This window comes from Pelecanus crispus, chromosome 6, assembly GCF_030463565.1.
Source record: "Pelecanus crispus isolate bPelCri1 chromosome 6, bPelCri1.pri, whole genome shotgun sequence".
Classification (NCBI taxonomy): Eukaryota; Metazoa; Chordata; class Aves; order Pelecaniformes; family Pelecanidae; genus Pelecanus; species Pelecanus crispus.
The window spans coordinates 590,110-609,026 of NC_134648.1; the positions used below are offsets into that span (position 1 = coordinate 590,110).

At 43.5% G+C, this 18,917-nt stretch overlaps 1 protein-coding gene across 1 annotated transcript in view; it reads left to right on the forward strand.

Moving 5' to 3' along the window:
* Window positions 1-18,917, forward strand: part of PTDSS2 (phosphatidylserine synthase 2) — a 42,971-nt gene that overhangs the window by 12,081 nt on the left and 11,973 nt on the right. Inside the window, exons 3-6 of the mRNA XM_075711906.1 lie at window positions 5,479-5,561; window positions 12,954-13,021; window positions 15,982-16,116; window positions 17,108-17,158. Of these exons, the coding sequence (XP_075568021.1) occupies window positions 5,479-5,561; window positions 12,954-13,021; window positions 15,982-16,116; window positions 17,108-17,158 (337 nt within the window). The remainder of the gene's footprint in view (window positions 1-5,478; window positions 5,562-12,953; window positions 13,022-15,981; window positions 16,117-17,107; window positions 17,159-18,917) is intronic.

Genomic DNA, 18,917 nt, shown 5'->3' on the forward strand with positions numbered 1-18,917 from the left:
TTAAAATCAATTTAACAGCGTCATACCAGGCAACGAGTAGCGAATGTTCTTTGATCACTTCCGCATCTCTGCTTGTGGAATATTGCCTGCAATATCTAGATGCAAAAATACTTGAAAAGCAGCATCCTGAGAATTGCATACGGTCTTCTAAATATTGGGTTTTGTTACTGGTTTTGAAGGATACATCTCCGTTTCCACTCATGCCGCACCCTTATGCTATTGCCACAGTCACTCAAGCTACACGCCGGATCTTGAGATAGTAGTTAACTCGGCCAAATCATTACTTTGCCCAAGCTAAAGATCAGTGCAGACCGAATGCACGAGTCCCGCGGGCCTTTCCTAAGTTCACCTCTGTTGCCTTGGCCCTGATTTACAGAACGGATGAAGTGTCTGTGGTGTTCAGCACGCTCCTTGTGCTGAGTCAGTTTTCAGTGAAGCCCTACCTGGACTTAGATAAATCTCTTTTCGAAGGTCTCTGAGGTAAGTGCTATGCCAAGTTTAGCACCATTAAGCACGAAGCATTCCAGCTCAATTCACGTCCCAGCCGTTGTTCTTACCTTTAACCTCCGTGTGCCTGCCGCTCTCTTGTATCTCATTGTTCCTGACCAGTTTTACGTGGCTCTTTAAGCGTATATTTGAACAAAAAGAGGCATTTCAGAGCAGAAGATGGTCACAACATGCATAAGTATATCCATATCCCCAATTTTCACAGATTTTTTTTTTCTTCCATAACTTAAAATACTTTATCCTACCCTGAGATCTTTTTCAGTCTTAATGTAGAGCTGTTGTGTGTTTCAATCCAAAATTTTGGCCTGTGTGAGGCTGTCGCTGTGTGCACGTATTTCATGGGAACACTTGCCTGCTTAATGAACAGAAATAGTTTTATTACCAGTGAGCAGTGTCTCTAGCTGTCACGCTTTTTTATTTCCAACTACTGCACAATGACAGTGGAGCAGTGTTTCGGTGCTTAGGTGCAAAGTCTAAAGAGATGCTTGCAAACACTTAAACCTCCGTTGTTTTCAAGCTCTTGCTGAGAGGTGCCAGAGTGCCCGTGAACTGCATTAGGTGCTTAGAGCAGAACATTAAATTGAAGCAAAGAATACAAATTGCCGTGCTAGCTGCTGTTGCGGTGTTTCCTGGACTAGCTAAAGCATTAGGAAGTCATCTGAGGCTCCCATCTTCTCCCCTGTAAAAGAGCTTCATCCAGTCGCTTACAGAAGCAGCTGAGGGCAGGGTGAGTGGCTGGATTCATGCAATAAGTCGTCAGGAGAAATGATGGACAAAAGCCAAACGAGAGCATGAACTTAGGAGATGGTGGGGTGTGGTATCTATAGCTAAGATTTATATTTGCATCTGTCTATATGCTGACACTTCAGTGGCATTTTCCTTCCTGCAGCATGTTAGGGCAATTAAAGGAGGAATTTTTTTTTCCAAGATGACATTTATAGAAACGTTTTGTATGTAAATCTAGTCTAAGTTCATTAGGATCATACACACAGACATTGATGTGATCAAGTGATATATGTGATTGCCTCTGTTGTAAAGACAGCTGAAAATTTACCTTGTTAGCCAAAGATGTTGCACTGCAAAATCTGTCTGATCGGTGAGACTTTTTCTTCACACAGTTCCTGCAGCATTCAAAGCAGCCTTAAAATCTGACATCCCATCTGACAACCGTCAACTTCTCCTCTTCCATTAAGGACCCAGGAGGAGCTGACAGGACTGAGCTCCAGCTCTGAGGGTAGCTAAATAAATATTCAAGTGACCTCCTTTGCATACAATGGCTGTGGAAGAAATCCGTATCTCCCAAATACTTTGAATGCAGAGCAGGGGTTCTTGCAGGAAAAAAAGTTGGGGTTTTTTTCCATATAAAAAGCACATTCAGGTTTAAAAAGTCCTGTATGCATCAGGGTTATACATTGAATTTCAAGCCATGAAACAGTCTCTCTTCTAAGATGCCTTTCTACACTGGTTTTTGGCAATAGCTGATCCAGTACTGCTCAGCCATGGTATCAAATCTAGGCGTATGTGTACTTGCAAGTTGAGGATCTCCAGCTCCTGTCGCTGAACACCCACAGAGAGAACAAGGTAAGAAGGAGGCCAGACCTCCATCTGCCGGTTCTTCAGCTTGGGATGCCACCGAGGGGACTGTACCAGTCGTGCTGCTGTAGATACAGCCAGAGGAGGGACAGGCAGTGGGAGCTGACTCGAAAGCCTGGAACAAAGGACGATATACAGATACTCGTAGACAAGCTTCATTGTCTTGTGTCTCTGAATCGACTCTTAATATAACACAAACAACAGCTTGTTTGTACTAATGAAACTGTTGCCATGTTCTCCCTTTCTTATTTGGTCAAGTGCTAAAATTATTTTTGTAGGCACGCTTTACTATTTAGTGTCTTCCTGATCTGCTGCTCAAGAAAATACATTAGCTCAAGAAAATACAGGTAGCCGTGTCCCTCCAGGCTGCCTGCAGGGGTAGTTTGAAGACCTTCCCCCCCGCCCCAAATCCTAGAGAAGTTATTAGCTCAAGCCATGGTAAGCCAGCAGGCCAAGCTGCTGGTTAGGCTTTGAAAGGAGGAAATGGGATCATGTTAAGGGCAGAAATTTAGTTACCACCGGGGAAAAAAAAAAAAAAGATAATGGAGCTGGCATGGTTATTATGCAAATTTATTATTTTCTTCAAAACTTCCCATGGTGAACTTGAAGTAAAATAATATAGCTGAAACTGCAGCTGATTTTGGCGCAGCTGCTGCATCTGCTGTTTGGCTGAGAGTGGATTTTAGAAAAAGGAACATAACTGTAAGTTCCTGTGGTGATTGAGATTCAGCTCATCTCCAGCTTTGGGAAAATTACCCTCACAAGGCCTAAAACAATGATCTTGGACATCTTGGTTCATGGCTGAGCATGACGATAGCGAACAAAGAGATGTGTATTGTCGCACGATACAGAATGCAGACTATTCTGTGTAAATGTAAATTTGTAGTCCTGATGTTTCCAAATGCAGACTAGTGACTCAAAATGCAGAATACTCCCATTATTTGAGATCAGCTGAAAATTTTTTTGGCATCTTCATCTTTGAAAATCATGATGGAACTATCTATTTGGTGTTTCATTCAGTAGCAAATTCTGTTGTGCTTCCCAGTGTCACACAGCAAGCAAAGGAACTGAGTTACATCTGTTAAGTAAAAGTGATTTTTATTTTCAGGAAGCACACACTTTCTATACTCAGAGGTGAATGTCACAAAATAGTTTTCATAAATCCTTTTGTGTTCTATTTTGAAAGAAGTTTTTGAAATGTTTAAAGTATGACTAGTCTGCTGTTGCTTCTGGTATGTAACATTTTCTCAATAAAAGCAAAATTATTAAGTATTTTCTCTAGCTCCTGCAAACAGAGCCATTTTATTTACAGTCAAGAGTTGCATCATTTACTGCAAACGTGGCCTACGCTTAGCCTGCAGTGTAGCGAGGTATTTCTCAATTATCTATTTCTTCAGCCAGCTCTTAAGCAGGTAATATGAGAAAGCATGAAAGTTCTGTTGGGAGTTCAGATGTAGAAAAAAGAGCATTTTTGGATTGCGTTATACCGTTTCATCCATTAAGAGTAAGGGAGCGTGCCCAAGTATGGAGCGTGGGGCCTTGTCTTCATGAAAAACAAGTGGTGACCCCTCAGGAAGAAATGCTGTTTTGTGCACGTGCGCTGTTTAAAATCTCAATTGCTTAAAATCTCAGGAGACTTTTAAGTTGATGTTAGGTACTTTGAAGTTAAATGCCAGACCTCGCCCACCTAGCTCGCATCTCGGCCGCTTAGGTCTGCTGTGCGCACCGAAGGAGCGGTGGTCCTGACGGGAAGGGTCAGGCATTCAGCCATGAGCGTTTGCATTCTCTCCTTTTCCTCTTCCTTGCAAAACAAACCTTTATCGAAAAACCACACTGCATGTGATTAGTGGGTCTCAAATCCTGGATCTCGAATGTTGGTTGCTCTTTGATCAGTAAGGGTCTCTTCCTGGAGCCCTCCGGCTGCCCGTAAGGGTTCAGCTCCACGTTGGCTTCAGCGGGCAGCGTAGCCTGACCTGGGGGCTGCTGCGTTCCTTTGCTGCGAGGGTGGTGAGCTGAGTCCCCTGAACAGGAGGTGGTTTTTCCTGGGCTAGTTTTCAGCTGGAGCAGTCCTTGCACCCTCTCATTCTGGAACTGTGCAGGAATGCTGTGTCCTGGAAGGAGGCAGGCGGCAGGACTGCGGCAGGTCTTGCCTCGCTGAGGGTGAGAAAACCGTGCAGGTCTGGGCTTAGGGGATTGGGATGAGGTTGTGGGTCTTTGGTACACTTGGGCTCATGGTCTGATAATTATTATTTTTCTTTAATGTCTCTGTTATCATAGAATCGTTTAAGTTGGCAAAGACCTTTAAGATCATCCAGTCCAACCATTAACCCAACACTACCAAGGCCACCACTAAACCAATTAAGGGGAGAGGAATAATTTCATGTTTCCTGGCTTGGTGGCTGGATTATTTTTAATGAAAGTAAAACTAGGAATCATTAAGATTGGAAAGGACCTCTAAGATCCTCAGCCCAACCATCAACCCAACACCCCCATGCCCACTAAACCATGTCCCCAAGTGCCACCTCTGCCCGTTTTTTGAACCCCTCCAGGGATGGTGACTCCACCACCTCTCTGGGCAGCCTCTTCCAATGCTTGACCACCCTTTCCATGAAGAAATTTCTCCTAATATCCAACCTAAACCTCCCCTGGTGCAGCTTGAGCCCATTTCCTCTCGTCCTATCGCTGACTACTTGGGAGAAGAATGTTATGTCCTGTTAGGCTCTATGTTATAGTTCCAGCTTTTGAAATAGCACCAGTGCTGGTTTGGCCTTACAAGCTCCTCCTTGTCTTTAGCTGTTGAAGAAAAGGTTTTGGAGTGGTGACAAGTTCAACAGTTGAGTTTTAAATTTCATTGAAATTTTACTGGAGCAACGAGCAGCTCTCTAACTTGAGAGCTTTCTCGCTGCTAAATTTTAAGTGTCTTTCTCACAAAGTGGGTATAAAAGCTTCTCAAAGGCTTAAGGAGGTGTTTGACATTGTGCATCTCATGATCATCTGCAGGCTAAGGCTCATCGTGTGGATCAAGGAACTGTTTTGGTTTTGCTGGGTGAATTCTCGGCCAGATCAGGCTCCGCGCCTGGCTGGCTGGGTGCAGTAAATGGCAGCAAAACGGAAGGAATGGAAGCGTGCAGTTAGTGGGGAGGAGGATGAATGGGTCAACGTTGGGGTTTGAGACAGTCTGTCATGAAACTGCACTTAAAAGTATAGGAATTTATGCCCATTTCCCTGAAATATAATCTCCAAAAGGCACCTACTTAGGATTGACATGTTTAGTAGTTAAGAAACAGGGCAGACATTTGTTACATCAAAGAGTATAAGTCACAGTTTCATTAGGAAGATGATGCCATATAAACAGTTTGTTCTGTTTTTCACTTTCAGAGGTATTGTTGCCAGTATTTTGGTTTTCTTATGTTTTGGAGTTACACAAGCTAAAGATGGACCATTTTCAAGACCTCATCCAGGTAATTTAAGTTGCTGAAGTAATTCTGTTTCTGATCATTTGCATGGTTTGTGGTGAACGCAAATATTTGTGGTACCTGTAGAGAAGGTAAGTGGTAATTTAAATAATAATACAGGTTCATTAACACTGCACACTTATCAGGTAGCCTTCCAGCTTCCACCCAGCCTCCAAACAGCAGAATGATCCTTTTGTGCTTTAAATCTGCATGTAGCATAGGATTTTTTTGTTGTTTTTTTGGATCTCCCTGTTTTGGTTTCCTGTTGTTAGTAAAAGGCTTTGTGTGAACTGCCAGATTCTTGAAACCTTAACTTCCCTTGTTTATCCCTTTGGTTTTTTTTTTTTCCCCCTCCTTTCTGTAATGAGAGTGCACTTTGAAAGACGTATCTGGTTGCTGGAGCATTATGCTCCCGTTGCTGTATCTCCGTTATCCACAATAACTGGTAGATTAGAAGCCCTTGATTTTAGATTGATGGTAGATGAGATTATTTTAAAGATTTCTAGTAAGACTCTAAGTCTTGAAAGCATTTGAAAGCACAACACAAAACCTCTTCCATGTAGTGTTATATCAGGTAAAGTATGAAAATACTTTAATATCTTTGATCTTTTGCCTATTCTTAAATGTGAATCATTGAGAAAGAATTAAGGGAATTTATATAGGCTTACATAACATTCCTGAGAGCAGTAGGCTCTCCTACAGTCAAATAAAGCTATAAGAATTTCTTATGCCAAAAATTTAACCTTCCCATTTAGGAGTGCCATTCTATATAAGAAACAGCAGACATGTTAAAAACCTCGGTAAAGCAGACATTGTTCTAGAGCAATGCCCACAGCACACCTCTGCAAACTTAAGGTTTTATTCAGAAGTTTGCATTTCTGGGGTCTCACTAAAATAGGTTTTAGTCTTTCCTTCCTGTTACAGTTAATTCTGGTTCCTCCTACAAGACAACTTACTCCTTTTAAGTCCACCAGTGATACTTGAGTGCTTTCAGTTTTGGGACATCCAGTGGTTTTGTCTGAGACCGAAGTCGTTTTTATTCCCTGGAACGAAGTAGTACAAATTGGATGGGGAAAGTCCAGAGGTCAGAGATCTCTACAGCGAACTTCTAGCGCAGACTGAGCCAACATCTGCCACCTCTGCGTGCTCCTGTCTTGGCTACAGCAGCTGCTGGGCTGAAGCTGCGTACCCTTCAGCAGAATCAAATCGTCCATGAACAGGGTGACTGAAGAAGCTCCCATGTGTTCAGCCACTTCAAATACTGAGCGTATTCATGTCGTCATTAACTCTGCCTTTCCTCTAGCTTGTTTGATGGGATGATCTTCTGAAGAGCGGTTTTCAGGGGCTGTAGGCGTTTGCCAAGGTAGCGAATACTTGCACGGTCGCAGCAAGGCGTCTGGGTGCCTGTCTGGCGGAGAACGGCAGTCTTCCTCCGCAGCTCTGCGGGAAGGCTCTTGCAGGCAGCGGAGGGCACGGCATCGCAGCCCCGTGAGCTCGGTGTCAGCTCTCCCGTTACAGGGGTGTCTTAGGCGGTTGCCGTCGGGCAGTTGAGTCTCTGACCTTAGCTTTGTGGGCTGCTCCGCGAGAAGGACCTCATCCCCGAGGAGCGGGCAGCGCAGGCTGCTGGTGTGCGCTGCTTCCATTTATAGGGCAGAAGGAAGCGTCTGGGTCAGTCGGGTCGCTGCGATCACACGCAGCCACATCAGATCTGTTACAGCAGCCCTTCAGGCTGTATCTTAAAAGCAGCTAGGCTTCGTGCCCTGCCTCTGCCGGGTGGCTTTGGAGCCCTGTCATTCAGTATATGCGTACTTATTTATGACCAGCTCAGAGTCATTTGATATTTTGGTTTGGGTTTTGTGGCTAATGTTGTTCTGTTTAAATAGCTCTACTTACTCCGTGTTTATCCACCTGATTTATTTATACACGACTCGCGTATACCAATTTGCCATTGGTTTTGCTAAAGCAACAAGTTTTGCTTTTAGTCTCCCCCCTCAGTATAAGTCTGCTTTCCTCCTAACGTTTTGGTAGTTCTTATCTTTGTGCGTTTGGAGTTTTCTTCTTTGAAAATGGCTGTCCAGAACCGTGTAGGATATTGCAGGTGTGAGAGCACTTAAAGTTTTTTGTGATAGCGTTAATGCTTCCCAGTATCTCCGGCAGCACCTTGATGGCTGTCTTTATGGCATGTGCTTTTTTCATGACTGTATTACAGTGGCAGCTCAGTGCCTGGCAGCTAATAACCGAATGCTTCTATTTCAGCTGGTGAGCTAACCTCAAAACTTAGTGGTTCCGAAGTGTGAAACTGTACGAGCTGTTCTATTACTCCAGCCCTTGGAGATCATCTGATTTTCTCTTTGCTGTCCCTGTCTTCCCTGCTGCTGTTTGTGTTATTAACCTGCTCTCCACTAAGGCCATTAATGAAACTGATCTTAGCCACCATGTAAGCGGTATCCAGCCAGACTGGTGATTTTATTTTTTTTTTTAGCCTTCCTTTCAGCATTACCAGAAATGTCAGCTTTCCCCAATGGCTCATCCAGCTTTACTGTTTTTCTACTGATTTCTCCCCCCGCCCTTCCTCTGGGTTAGCTAATAATTTGCCAGATGCACCTATACCAGTTGCCTTACTGTAATTCAGAAACGTAGGGCTATCGTGAAAATAAGTATGTATGACTATTTAGGCAAGCCGTCTTTACAGACTTACCCTGCTTTTTATCCCATTTTCCATGTCCTTCCTGTAAAGCGCTGGCTTCAAGGCCTCCATCCAAACCTTCCAGCAAAAGAGGAACGCTGCCTTATCCCCAAGGAACAATGTTTTATAGGGGACAAATCTTAAGCTCTGCTTGAGGGTCCCTTTATTGGTGGGTGAGCACCCACAATTGGGGAGTGTAATGCATTTCATGATAAAATTAATCATGGATAAAGTCAGCATCAGTGTGCTGGCTTTTTAGTATTTGCAGATAAAAGATACTCTTCATTCTTACTGTCAGCTCCTTTTATGGAGCCTTGAATATGCAAACAGTGTTGCAAGAGTTCAGTGGTGCTTTATTGTCTTTGTCAAGATAACATGCCCACGTTGGCATTTTAAAGAAATTTTCCATGACAGTTACTAATGCCCTAAGAAATAGCTTTTAATATTCCCAACCTTTGCCAACACTTGCTTTGACTTCATACATCGCACCTGACGGCACAAGCGGTTTGGCAAGTATCGAGTTCTTAACTAAGCCATGGGCTAGAGGGCTGGCGTAGCTAGAAATGAGCAGGCAGGAGCGGGATCTCTTCTGTCCCTGTCCCTGGGGAGACGGCACGGGCAGAGCAGGCTGCTGGCGAAGCGGGATGGAGCAGCTGGCTGCCTTGTAATGCTGCAAGGAAGAAATCCTTTCATTAGAACTTCATCCAGGGAATAGTACGTGATCTGCCCCTTTCTGACAACTCCTTTAACAATTCAGGAATCGCCACTGGTTTTGCACAGCTGTATTGGGCTATTGGGATAGTGGTACTAACTGGCTGCTTTTTCACTGACTGGGTGGAATAAATGACTGTAGGGGTTTGGACAAGCTGAGCTTTTAACTCCTATTTTTCTGTCTTAACGTAGCATTTAATGTGTTCAGGCATTGCATTTAGAAATACAAAATTGCCCACGCAGCGCTAGGACTAGTCCGCGGGGCTCGCCTGCCTCTATTACTCTCTCGGATGTCCCACCTCCTAGGCATTGCAGCTCTGGTCACGGGTGGTGCTTTTGAACTTGAGCTTGCTATGGAAAAGCCGTACCCCTGAGCAGTAATCCGAGCAGGCATACGCTGGCCCAGGCTCATGCGGCTGCTCAGACCAGACCCTTCTCCCTGCTCAAGTCCGGTGCAACTTCTGATGAGCGCTTCATAGCCTCCACCCGCTCAGCAGCTCTATGCCTTGCCTGGGCAAATAACTTTGAATTTTTTTTCCTTTACTCATGCACCCTTTCAGGTGGCATAGGCTAAACTCGAGCCTCTGTTGATAAACAGGGGTAAGGCTGGCTGTGCACCCAGCCAGGCAGTGCTCTCCTGCTCAGTGTTCACTTGTGCTCGCGAGTCTCCCTGCAATGGCAACGGTTCAGTGCTTGAGCACAGTAATCGCTAAATTATCAGGTATGGAAATGATTAGCTGAAGCCTACTTAATCAGGAAGATAGTCCTAATTCGAGGGAAGGTCATGGTGACAAGTGCATTTAAGGAAAACAAATATTGGAGGTATGACAAAAATAACTATAGCTAAAGCTGTGGCCAGTCCAGGGAGAGAGAGAACGCGACACTTGTACAGCTGTGAAACCATCCTGTTTCTGCTGTACATGTACAGGTGTAAAGTGGTCTTCAAAACCTCTTGGGTACTTATGGCAGCCGGGGAGAAAGCATGCTAAATTATAACCAGATCTTATTTTTTTATTATGAAGTACTGCTGAGCACATTCCGCAGCCGCAGATCATCTGTTGCCAGAACCCTGCGTATCTAGGAGAGCAAAAGCTCAGATAAGGATTTAGATTTTTCTGCTTTCTGAACTATTTGTGCATCAGTTTCAGAACTAGTCTGCCACATTTATGTCTGTGAGTAGCGTAAAATCTGTCATACAAGGCTTTACAGGTCAGAAAAGACTCAGTATTTTTAAGGCTTATAGTCTGAAGGTGATGTTTGAAGGAAGCAATGCTCAGTTCTTGTGGGAGAAGTGTTAGTGAAGGTTAATTCTTTCTTCTGGCACGAACATAGTGCTTGCTCTTCAAGGGATGCAGTCATTATAGGAAAGGATAGAAAACACCTCATCAAACACAAACCGATTTTTTTTTTAATCACTTAAAAAAGTCACCACTGTATTTCTATCCTGCAGACTGGCATTCAGAAGGCAGAAGTATTTTTCAGCAGCACAGGTGCCGGTTTGGGCAGAGGTTCCTCTCTTCCGAACAATCCTTTGATTGATGAGGATGTTTCTGCTCGTTTTTTTTTCCTAAGCTGCATTCTAGAAAGACAAGAGGGTGCACGCACGCTCTCGTCGGTCCTTCCGAGTGAAGCTTGCCCGTGGGTTTGAAGTTAATCAGATCTGAGGGAAGGACGGCAGTCTCAAGTAATGGTTTCTACAACTCTTGCGTGAGGAGCCGCACAAGAGGCACTGGGTATTGCAACTCCGCTTCTCCTTCCCTCAAGGAGACCAAGGGGCAAACCCGCCTGATAACGTGTGTTCAGAGGTTTGTTTGGGGGTTTTAATGACTGACCCCTAAGAAGACGCTTCATTGTATTGCATAATTAAGAAATTATGTTTGTAGACTTTAAGTAAAAATCTTAAAAGTTCCAATTACCGGTGAAAGCAGTTACAGAGCTCTGAACTTCCTGTTATCCAGGCCACACCTGCTTAATTATTTTTTTCCCTGGAACTGTAAAGTAGGCCATTTTGATGAAATTAATGTTTTTGCTGAAAACAGGTCACACCTTCTCACATTTCAGTCTATTTTGATGATGGTGTTGGAAGCAGGCTGTCAGAGACTTCTTTTAAAAATGTGGATTTTTTAAAAAATTTTTTTTTCTACTTGAGGCTGGATTGGGCAAAGACATTTATCTTTGTTTCAGGGGGCAAACAAGCTCTGCAACACCGTGGCTAGTTGATTTCAGGCTCTAGAGCTGACAAGTATGTTTGCAAGCTTGGAGTTTATGTTTAGTTCTTGCATTATTTATGTCGTGGTCCTGCTTTTAAGCATTAACATACCTCAGTTGCCTTGGAGTTAATAGAGATAAATGCCCAAATCAGGCCTGAAGGTTTTTGGGTTTTTCATTTCATGGCAAACCATGTTCATGCAGGTGGAACAGCTTGTCTCCCCTCAACCGTAGGAGCGACTGTCTTGATTCCTCTTTGCCCCAGCCCAATTCTAACTATCACCTAGATGTAACCCTGGATGGAGAGCTCTCTTTTGTAAGTGTAAACAGGAAACACCTGAAGGAAAGTCTATTAAAATCATTCCAGAGTGATTAGTGCGTGGTGCTACTGAGAGATTTAAATATCCGCTGGCAACGAGTCAAGTTTTGCCGAATTCCTTGTGTGAGTTTTTGGATGTCGTTAGGAAAAAATGCTGGAGCAGTCTGTGCACATACTGGCTCTGCATTAACCTGCTTCCTCCGGTGTAGGAGTTAACAAAAGCGCTGGATGAGATTTCAGAGTCCAGAAATCCTTACGGAATAGAGGCCAAACCAGTCTCTGGGTGGAGTAGGGTGAATGAGGAGCACGAGTGCAAGCCGTGGACCACAAAGCTTGTACCCAGGGTGGTCAGAGAGCCTACCACCTGAGGAATGAGTCTTTCAGAAGAACTGAGGGGACAGTGATGGAACTGGAAGTGTACAAATACTTTAACTTGTGTGCCCTTTAGATTCAGGTGTTGCTTCAGCGTGAGAAGCTCTGTAACCAGGCATGCTGGAGGGTGAGGAATGACTGCAGACTCTGAAGCAGTGGAGTTTCGCATGATGTTTCTCTCATTATGAAGAGTTGCAGATGATCTCATAGGTCTTGCATCTAGCACCTGCTAAACCTTTGGTACCTTTTTTATTTAATTCCTAAAAAAGTCAAAATATCTTTGGTATTTTGAAATGCTTTCTGAATCATAGAATCCTAGAATCGTTTAGGTTGGAAAAGCCCTTTAAGATCATCCAGTCCAACCATTAACCTACACTACCAAGTCCACACTAAACCAATCAAGGGTAGACTAGACTAAACCATGTCCCCAAGTGCCACCTCTGCCCGTTTTTTGAACGCTTCCAGGGATGGGGACTCCACCACCTCTCTGGGCAGCCTCTTCCAATTCTTGACCACCCTTTCTGCCCCTTGAGGAAACAATCTTGTCTTCAGGGAAGAAGATGGGCTTACAAAGGTGAAAGCAGTGGTTCCTCCTGCCGGGCTTATTCTTGTCTGGTTTAGCAGCACATAGGTAGAAGTTGGCAAAGCGCGTTAGCCGCGATACGGCTGAGAAAACCAAAGTTGGACAGCTCAGGTTCCGCGAGATCGTGGAGAAAGAAATGCGATCAGTTCAGGAAGGATATAGTTCTCTTCCAAGGACTGCTAGAAAGCATTGCAAGTGGTGTGTATCTTTCCTTCTAATTCTTAAATATTTAGTTCATTGGGTTGCAGCGTTCTTAGGGATCCTGGCCCGTTCTCACAGACCCAGGTTATGGCCTGAGCAATTCCGGCAAGTCTACACAGCAGCCTGTCTGGCAGTTAAAGAGCCTTTCTGGTTGTACTCTTTAGGAAGGATGGTGAACATGTTACTTGAATACTGGGCTTTATAATTTCTTGGTGGGAGCATCCCTTCTTGAAATGTTTAGTTACATTACAGTAAATGAATAATTGACTGCTGTTGTGCTTGAAAGCTTGCTAACATCCCACTTGTCTGTTTCTGTAGCTTACTGGCGGTTTTGGCTGTGTGTCAGCGTTGTGTATGAGCTCTTCCTCATCTTTATACTCTTTCAGGTAAGTAACTTAGACCTCTAGTTACTAAATGCCAGTTTAATGTGGATATAAAATCCTTTGTGGTGTTCTTCAGGATTCTCGTTGACTACAGGAGATGCTCTTCATTTTTGTGAAATCAAATCACTGCGCTATTTAATAAGACTTCTAGGTTGAGGAAAAATTGTAATATTACAAAAACATTTCACCTTGTTGTCTAACCTCCAGTTAGTCTCAGCCCAGGTTACGCAGCGCAGTGAAGCGTTCTTAAACGAGTTGGTAAGAAGCCAGAGTTGTTGCTTAGCTCAAACGATCAGGAGTTGGTGCTGCTGATGTTTAGCCTCTGCTCTGCTGGGCTTGATGTGACTTGCTGAACTTGTGTACCAGCCGTTAGTTTCTTAGATCCTACAGATTGCGGAGTGAATTCATCTCGTTTAATCTTTTGAAATACTTTCTACCATGGATGATAAGTGCTTTGAACATTTTTTTTTTTTGCGATAAACCGAAATGTCATGCACGACTTTGTGTAGTGGCAGCAAACTGAGGATGATGTTTTTTCTAGAAAGACATGCCGTCAGTACTTCCAAATAAAGCACGTTCTTTTTTAATGTATTCTCGTCCTTCAGTAAACTGAGCATTTTCCCCTGGCTTTTACAATTCTGTGACTTCTCAGAAATGCAGCAGTTGAGGTAAAGTATTTTGAGATAAGCAGGAAGAGTAAACCTGACGCTATTGACAAAGCCATTGTGTTCCTATATGTCTACTTACATCACTGCAGATCAAGTCTGAGTGCCAAGAAAGAGCCTGAGACTTTGAAGGAGACTCACCACCTTTCCTCAGTTACGCAGTCCAGTGATCGCAGTCATCTCGGGCAGCCGTGTGATCTGAAACCACAAGCAAATGTTGCGATATTAAGCCAGGAGAGGTGACTGGCCTGTTCTGTCGGACACTGGCTACTTCTCAGATTCGGGTTCCGATTAGGGTCCCCAGTGGTTCGTTTTCAGACAGGTCCTTCTTGCTGACGTCTTAGTAACGTTTGGCGCTCCGTATTTTAAAAGGGTTGTGCAAGTACCATCACATACTCATCGGGTAGCTTTAAAAAATCATTTTAGATGAAAGGATGAGGAACTTTTTTTTTTTTAAAAGTTTTGCTTCTAGAGACCAAGTGAACTTGAAGAAGTTGGGCTGGAATTCAGAGGTGTCGGGATCTGTCATCCGTCTTCTGTTGGAGTAGGGCATTTGCTTTGCACACAAGTTTTTAATATTGATCAAACCCTTTGCAGCTAATCAAAGATTTCCTTTGACTCCAGCATTTCTTGTTCTGCTTGGCTTTCCTGCAGCCTCCCCAAAGGCCAGTGCCAAGTTTCTTAACACAAAACTGTCCTTTTGGGGTTTTGTTTTGGGGGTTTTTTGTTTGTTTGTTTGCCTGGCTGGTTTCAGTGGGCAGCTGGAATGTGTCCGCAGTAGATCAGTAAACAGCTGCCCCGTTGACATAACTTGGGGGTTCCGTGTAAACCCTTCCGCAGGGCCCTGATGTCTCGGTAGGGTTTCTCGCAGGCTGCCTGTCCTGCTTGGAGGGAGTGGAGTTCTGACCCTTCCACAGCCAGGAACAGGTCTGTCTTTTTTTGTTGTTATTCCTCACCGCTGAGGAATACTTACCCAGTTCCAATTGATTCTTATGTTCTTACTGTTCCATGTCACCCTGGTTTTTCTCCAGGCATCCTTGGAAATGATACTCCTGACTAGCTGCAGTCAGACTGAATAATATGTTTAATTTTTATTTGATAGTACTGTCATAGTTCTGAATTCTAATAGAAAAGCCTGGAGTTGCTTTGCTTTCCTCTGACGGTATGTTGTTACCAGCCATTTGGTTGTTAAGGACACTCACTAGTGTTGCTCAGCTCTTTACTAAAAATACATTATTACTTTGCACAGGTTTAAATAACGTTAAAATTATGCTGAATCTGTAGGTGACTAAACTTCCTTAAAAGCAAATACAAGCTCGCTCACAGTTGAAACTTGTCTTAATGTGACTTTAGTGGTTTTATTCTATAATTTTATTATTATTATTGCTATTAACTAATTTTGGCCTTGCCCCGCTTTTGCTGTCTGCTAGTCCGTCGGAGATGTTACGTTGCTTCTGTTGTAAAACACTGACCACAACAGTGAGCAGCTTCATTGGGAAGTACTTACTCGGCAAATGTGTGAGTTAATAGAAAATTAGTTGAAGTTTTGCTCACTGTTTCTAGCTAATATTTTGGTAATTTCTTCCTTGCTGTTTGCTTCAAGTTTATTACCTGTGCTGCTAATGGGACCTCATTTGAAACGACTGTCCAACGAGCTGCACTGATTTCTTCCTGCCATGAAACGCGGTGCAGTTCCCTTTCTGTAGCTGAAGAGAGCTGAGCACGCGTGGGCGACTGAGCCTGCTGACGGCGCGCGTAATCGGCGTGCTCAGTCCGCTGGTGTCTGCGTGTGCTGTCTTTCGAGCTGCACGTTTGAGGTGCCGCTGGATCCTTGCGTTCGAGGAAACCAAGAGGTCACTCGCGCAGGAGCTGCAGTCATTGAACGAGCCTCTCCTGAGTTACGGGCTGCTTCCTCTTCACCAAGCCCAAGGAGGGGAGAGGAGGGGCAGCAGGGTCGGTGGGAAGGATGAGTTGTGTGCCAGTTCGAGTGCTGGGCTCGAGGAGGGGCGTGGAGGAGTGGCTTAGGAAATGCAGTTAAAGATCTCTGATTTTTCACCTTCACTTCATTCTGTAGTCATTTTTTTTCCCTTAATATTTAGCACAGGAGGCCCAGAAAGTCAGGTACGTATGCTGTGTGCTGCTTTGAGGTCTTGGATATATTTCAAGATTTGTTCTGCAACACATTTGGAAAAAAACCCACCCATTTGAGGATACAATGTTGATTTTCATTATCTTTGTACTTTTCTGTGTATTAATACTTAATAAGAGGGAAACGTGGGGCTTGTGTTCCTTTTGCAGACGGTACAGGATGGCAGGCAGTTCATGAAGTACATTGATCCACATTTAGGTGTTCCTTTGCCGGAAAGAGACTATGGTGGAAACTGCCTTATTTATGATCCTGGCAATGAAACTGATCCATTTCACAACATCTGGGTAAGGAGCAAATGAAGTTACTTGCTAATGAGTCTGTTTGTTGGTAAAAGTTTGCTTAATGGCACTCTTCAACGTGCAGTCATGAGTCTTTCTGAGCGTTGAATGAGCGAACAGGTCATGACTGACTCTTTAGCTTTCTTATTTCTCTTCTCTTGACCTTTCCTGTCGATCGGGTGGAGGTGTGTCTCTTTGTATCCTAATTACACTGCCCAGGGGAGAGAGAAAGCTGTTTAACAATCCTTGTTTCTCAGATTATTGATGTAAACCTTTTCCCTCAGGAGTTTGGGTTTGTGTGCTTAAAGAATCTTCTACTTGCAGTCACCTTGAGGCACAAAGTTCAAAAGTTGCATGTTGCCAAGCAACCCATAAATTGCACTTTTCTGAATACCGGAAACTGGCAGGTTAAGGGCAAAGGAATCCTGATTATTTACAACTCCCTGATTGCATAGAGCTGCTAGTGCTTGTGTTGTAAGGAGCACTGAATCCTTTGGGTCTACCGTGTAAGTCTTCAGTGCATCAGGAACCGAGTAACAGAGCAATTACAGCTGTCCTGCTCTAGTTTTGCACCAAAACTGGGAGGAGGAAGGGCACTCTTTGCCCAGGGATTTATGGTGGCAGGACTGATAAGATTTAAGAAGCTCTGCTAGATACAAGGTGGGGGTCTGATAAAGAAATGCATGTTCTTGCCCTGGCTTGAACGTCTTCTGCTTCTGTCCCCCTGGAAGGCAAGGAACATGACATTTAGCATTAAAAAGATAGTCTCCGCTTTATCAATACGATCCTAATTCCAGTTTCTGCCCCTTAAAATTGTGACTTTGCTTTGAAAATTGTTTGTTTGTTCACTGTACTTGAGAACAAAGAAGCTCATAAAATGCATCTAGTATTTATATGTGAAACAACTGAAGTTTATTGCTGCATTGGGGAAAAAATAAGCCTTAATGGGTTATTGTTTGTAGTGCAAAGTGACCTACACTCTCTTCTTGGTTTGTAGGACAAACTGGATGGATTTGTTCCTGCTCACTTCTTTGGCTGGTACCTGAAAGTAAGAATGGGTCTTCTGTTACAGTACTATTCTACTCTTAAAGCCTGACTGCTTCTGTTTTAGTGATGCCAGTCTTCGTGATCAATTATATTAGGCAGTCATCTGTGAACTAGACTAAGTGTTTGTAATACATGAAAGGCTTTTTTTTTTTTTCCCCCCTCCTGACCGTGTTAGGTCACCTCATTTCTTTCCAGAGTAACTTTACATTGACAAGCTCACTCCTCCACCATAATTCATTCTGAGGTCAGATCAATAAAAGCAAAAACCTTTACTCCTGTAGTAAGATAAATTCTTGAATGACCTTTGAATATAGAGTATGGGGACGACAGCGTTCAGAGAAGGCAGTGAAAGTCTACTGTTAGCCAGACATAGATGCATGATGATATACTACTACTATTCCAAGGCAGGCTTTTCCCAGTGGCATCCAAATCCGGATTTTAAATCATTAAATGGGTAGTGGTTTAATTCTTGCTACTTTTTAGTCAATGTCAACCAGTTGTGGAAGGAATTCCAGTTGTGCTTGTCTCTGGCAGAACACATTCAGCACATGTTTTGTTGATTGCTTTGGTCTAAGTATTAGCTTTTTTTTTAGCCTGAGCAAACTTACTAGCTAACTTTATTTTGCCCTGCAGACCTTGTTTGGTTTTTACCTACAAGACCACCATATATAATAAGCTGAAAAAGCTCAGGCCATTTTAAAAATAAGCTATAGCTGGTGGTTTTTCTTTTCAAAAGTGCAGATGTATTCCTATCAGTGTTTTTGGTTTGTTCTGGTTTTCTTCCCCCCCCCACCCCCCCCCCCCCCCCATAACCAAAAGATGAGTATGCTAGGCATGGGGAGACTTTGACTTCAGATCAGCTTGTCTGTGGCTTGCTCTATCAGTATACAGAATTTTAAATTTGGAGAAACTGGGATCTTCTTTATCCAAGAGAATTACATTAGAAACTTAAATATAAAAATAGCATTTCAGTTACACTCTGTATTTATTTTTACAAATAATGTCATACTGAGGAAAAAAATGCCTAAATAGTGAGAGCCCGGTAACAAGACATGAGGGGAGTAGTAACACGTTCCTGAGGAACTGGGATGGGATAGAATTCAATATGCCAGTCCACTCAGTCAAGCTATTATCTGTCTTGGTCTGGAAGAAGCCTAGTTTTTATTAAAGAGACTGTTTCTGCAGAAATGCTTGAGATGATGTGTCATCTTGTCAACCTGCAGTCTGGTTTGAAGAGCCCAGCGTACTCTGCAAGGTGTTTCTGTGCTGCCAAGCTGGAAGGAAACCGGCTGCTATATTTCTTATTTGTCAGTTAACATATTTTTCTATAAAAAGCTGGAAGTTGAGCGTGTTGTCTTCATAAACAGAGAGGAGGCTGTATTTGGGCTTGTCTTCTTTCAAGCTGTATCTCAAAGCACCAGAGTGGCAATGTTGAAAATGAATGTGCCTTATTCATCAGAAATTACTGTGGGCCTCCCCGTTTGCTTTGCAGGCGTTTAGGTCACATGTTGTCCGACTAACGTGATAAAGCATATCTTATATTTTTCCATCTTCTGGTTGAGGTGGTCAACACCAAGCTAGTTGACTTTTGCAGAATCATTACTAGCACATGTGTGGTTACCACCTTCCACCTAGGCACCCTGCTGAGGATACAGCAGACCAGGTGTGCAGGCTCTCTCTGCTGTTACCCACTTACAAATAGGAGCTAAGGTGTTATCTCAAATCTCTTCCCGTGTTTTGGCAGTAGGCTGAGATGGTTT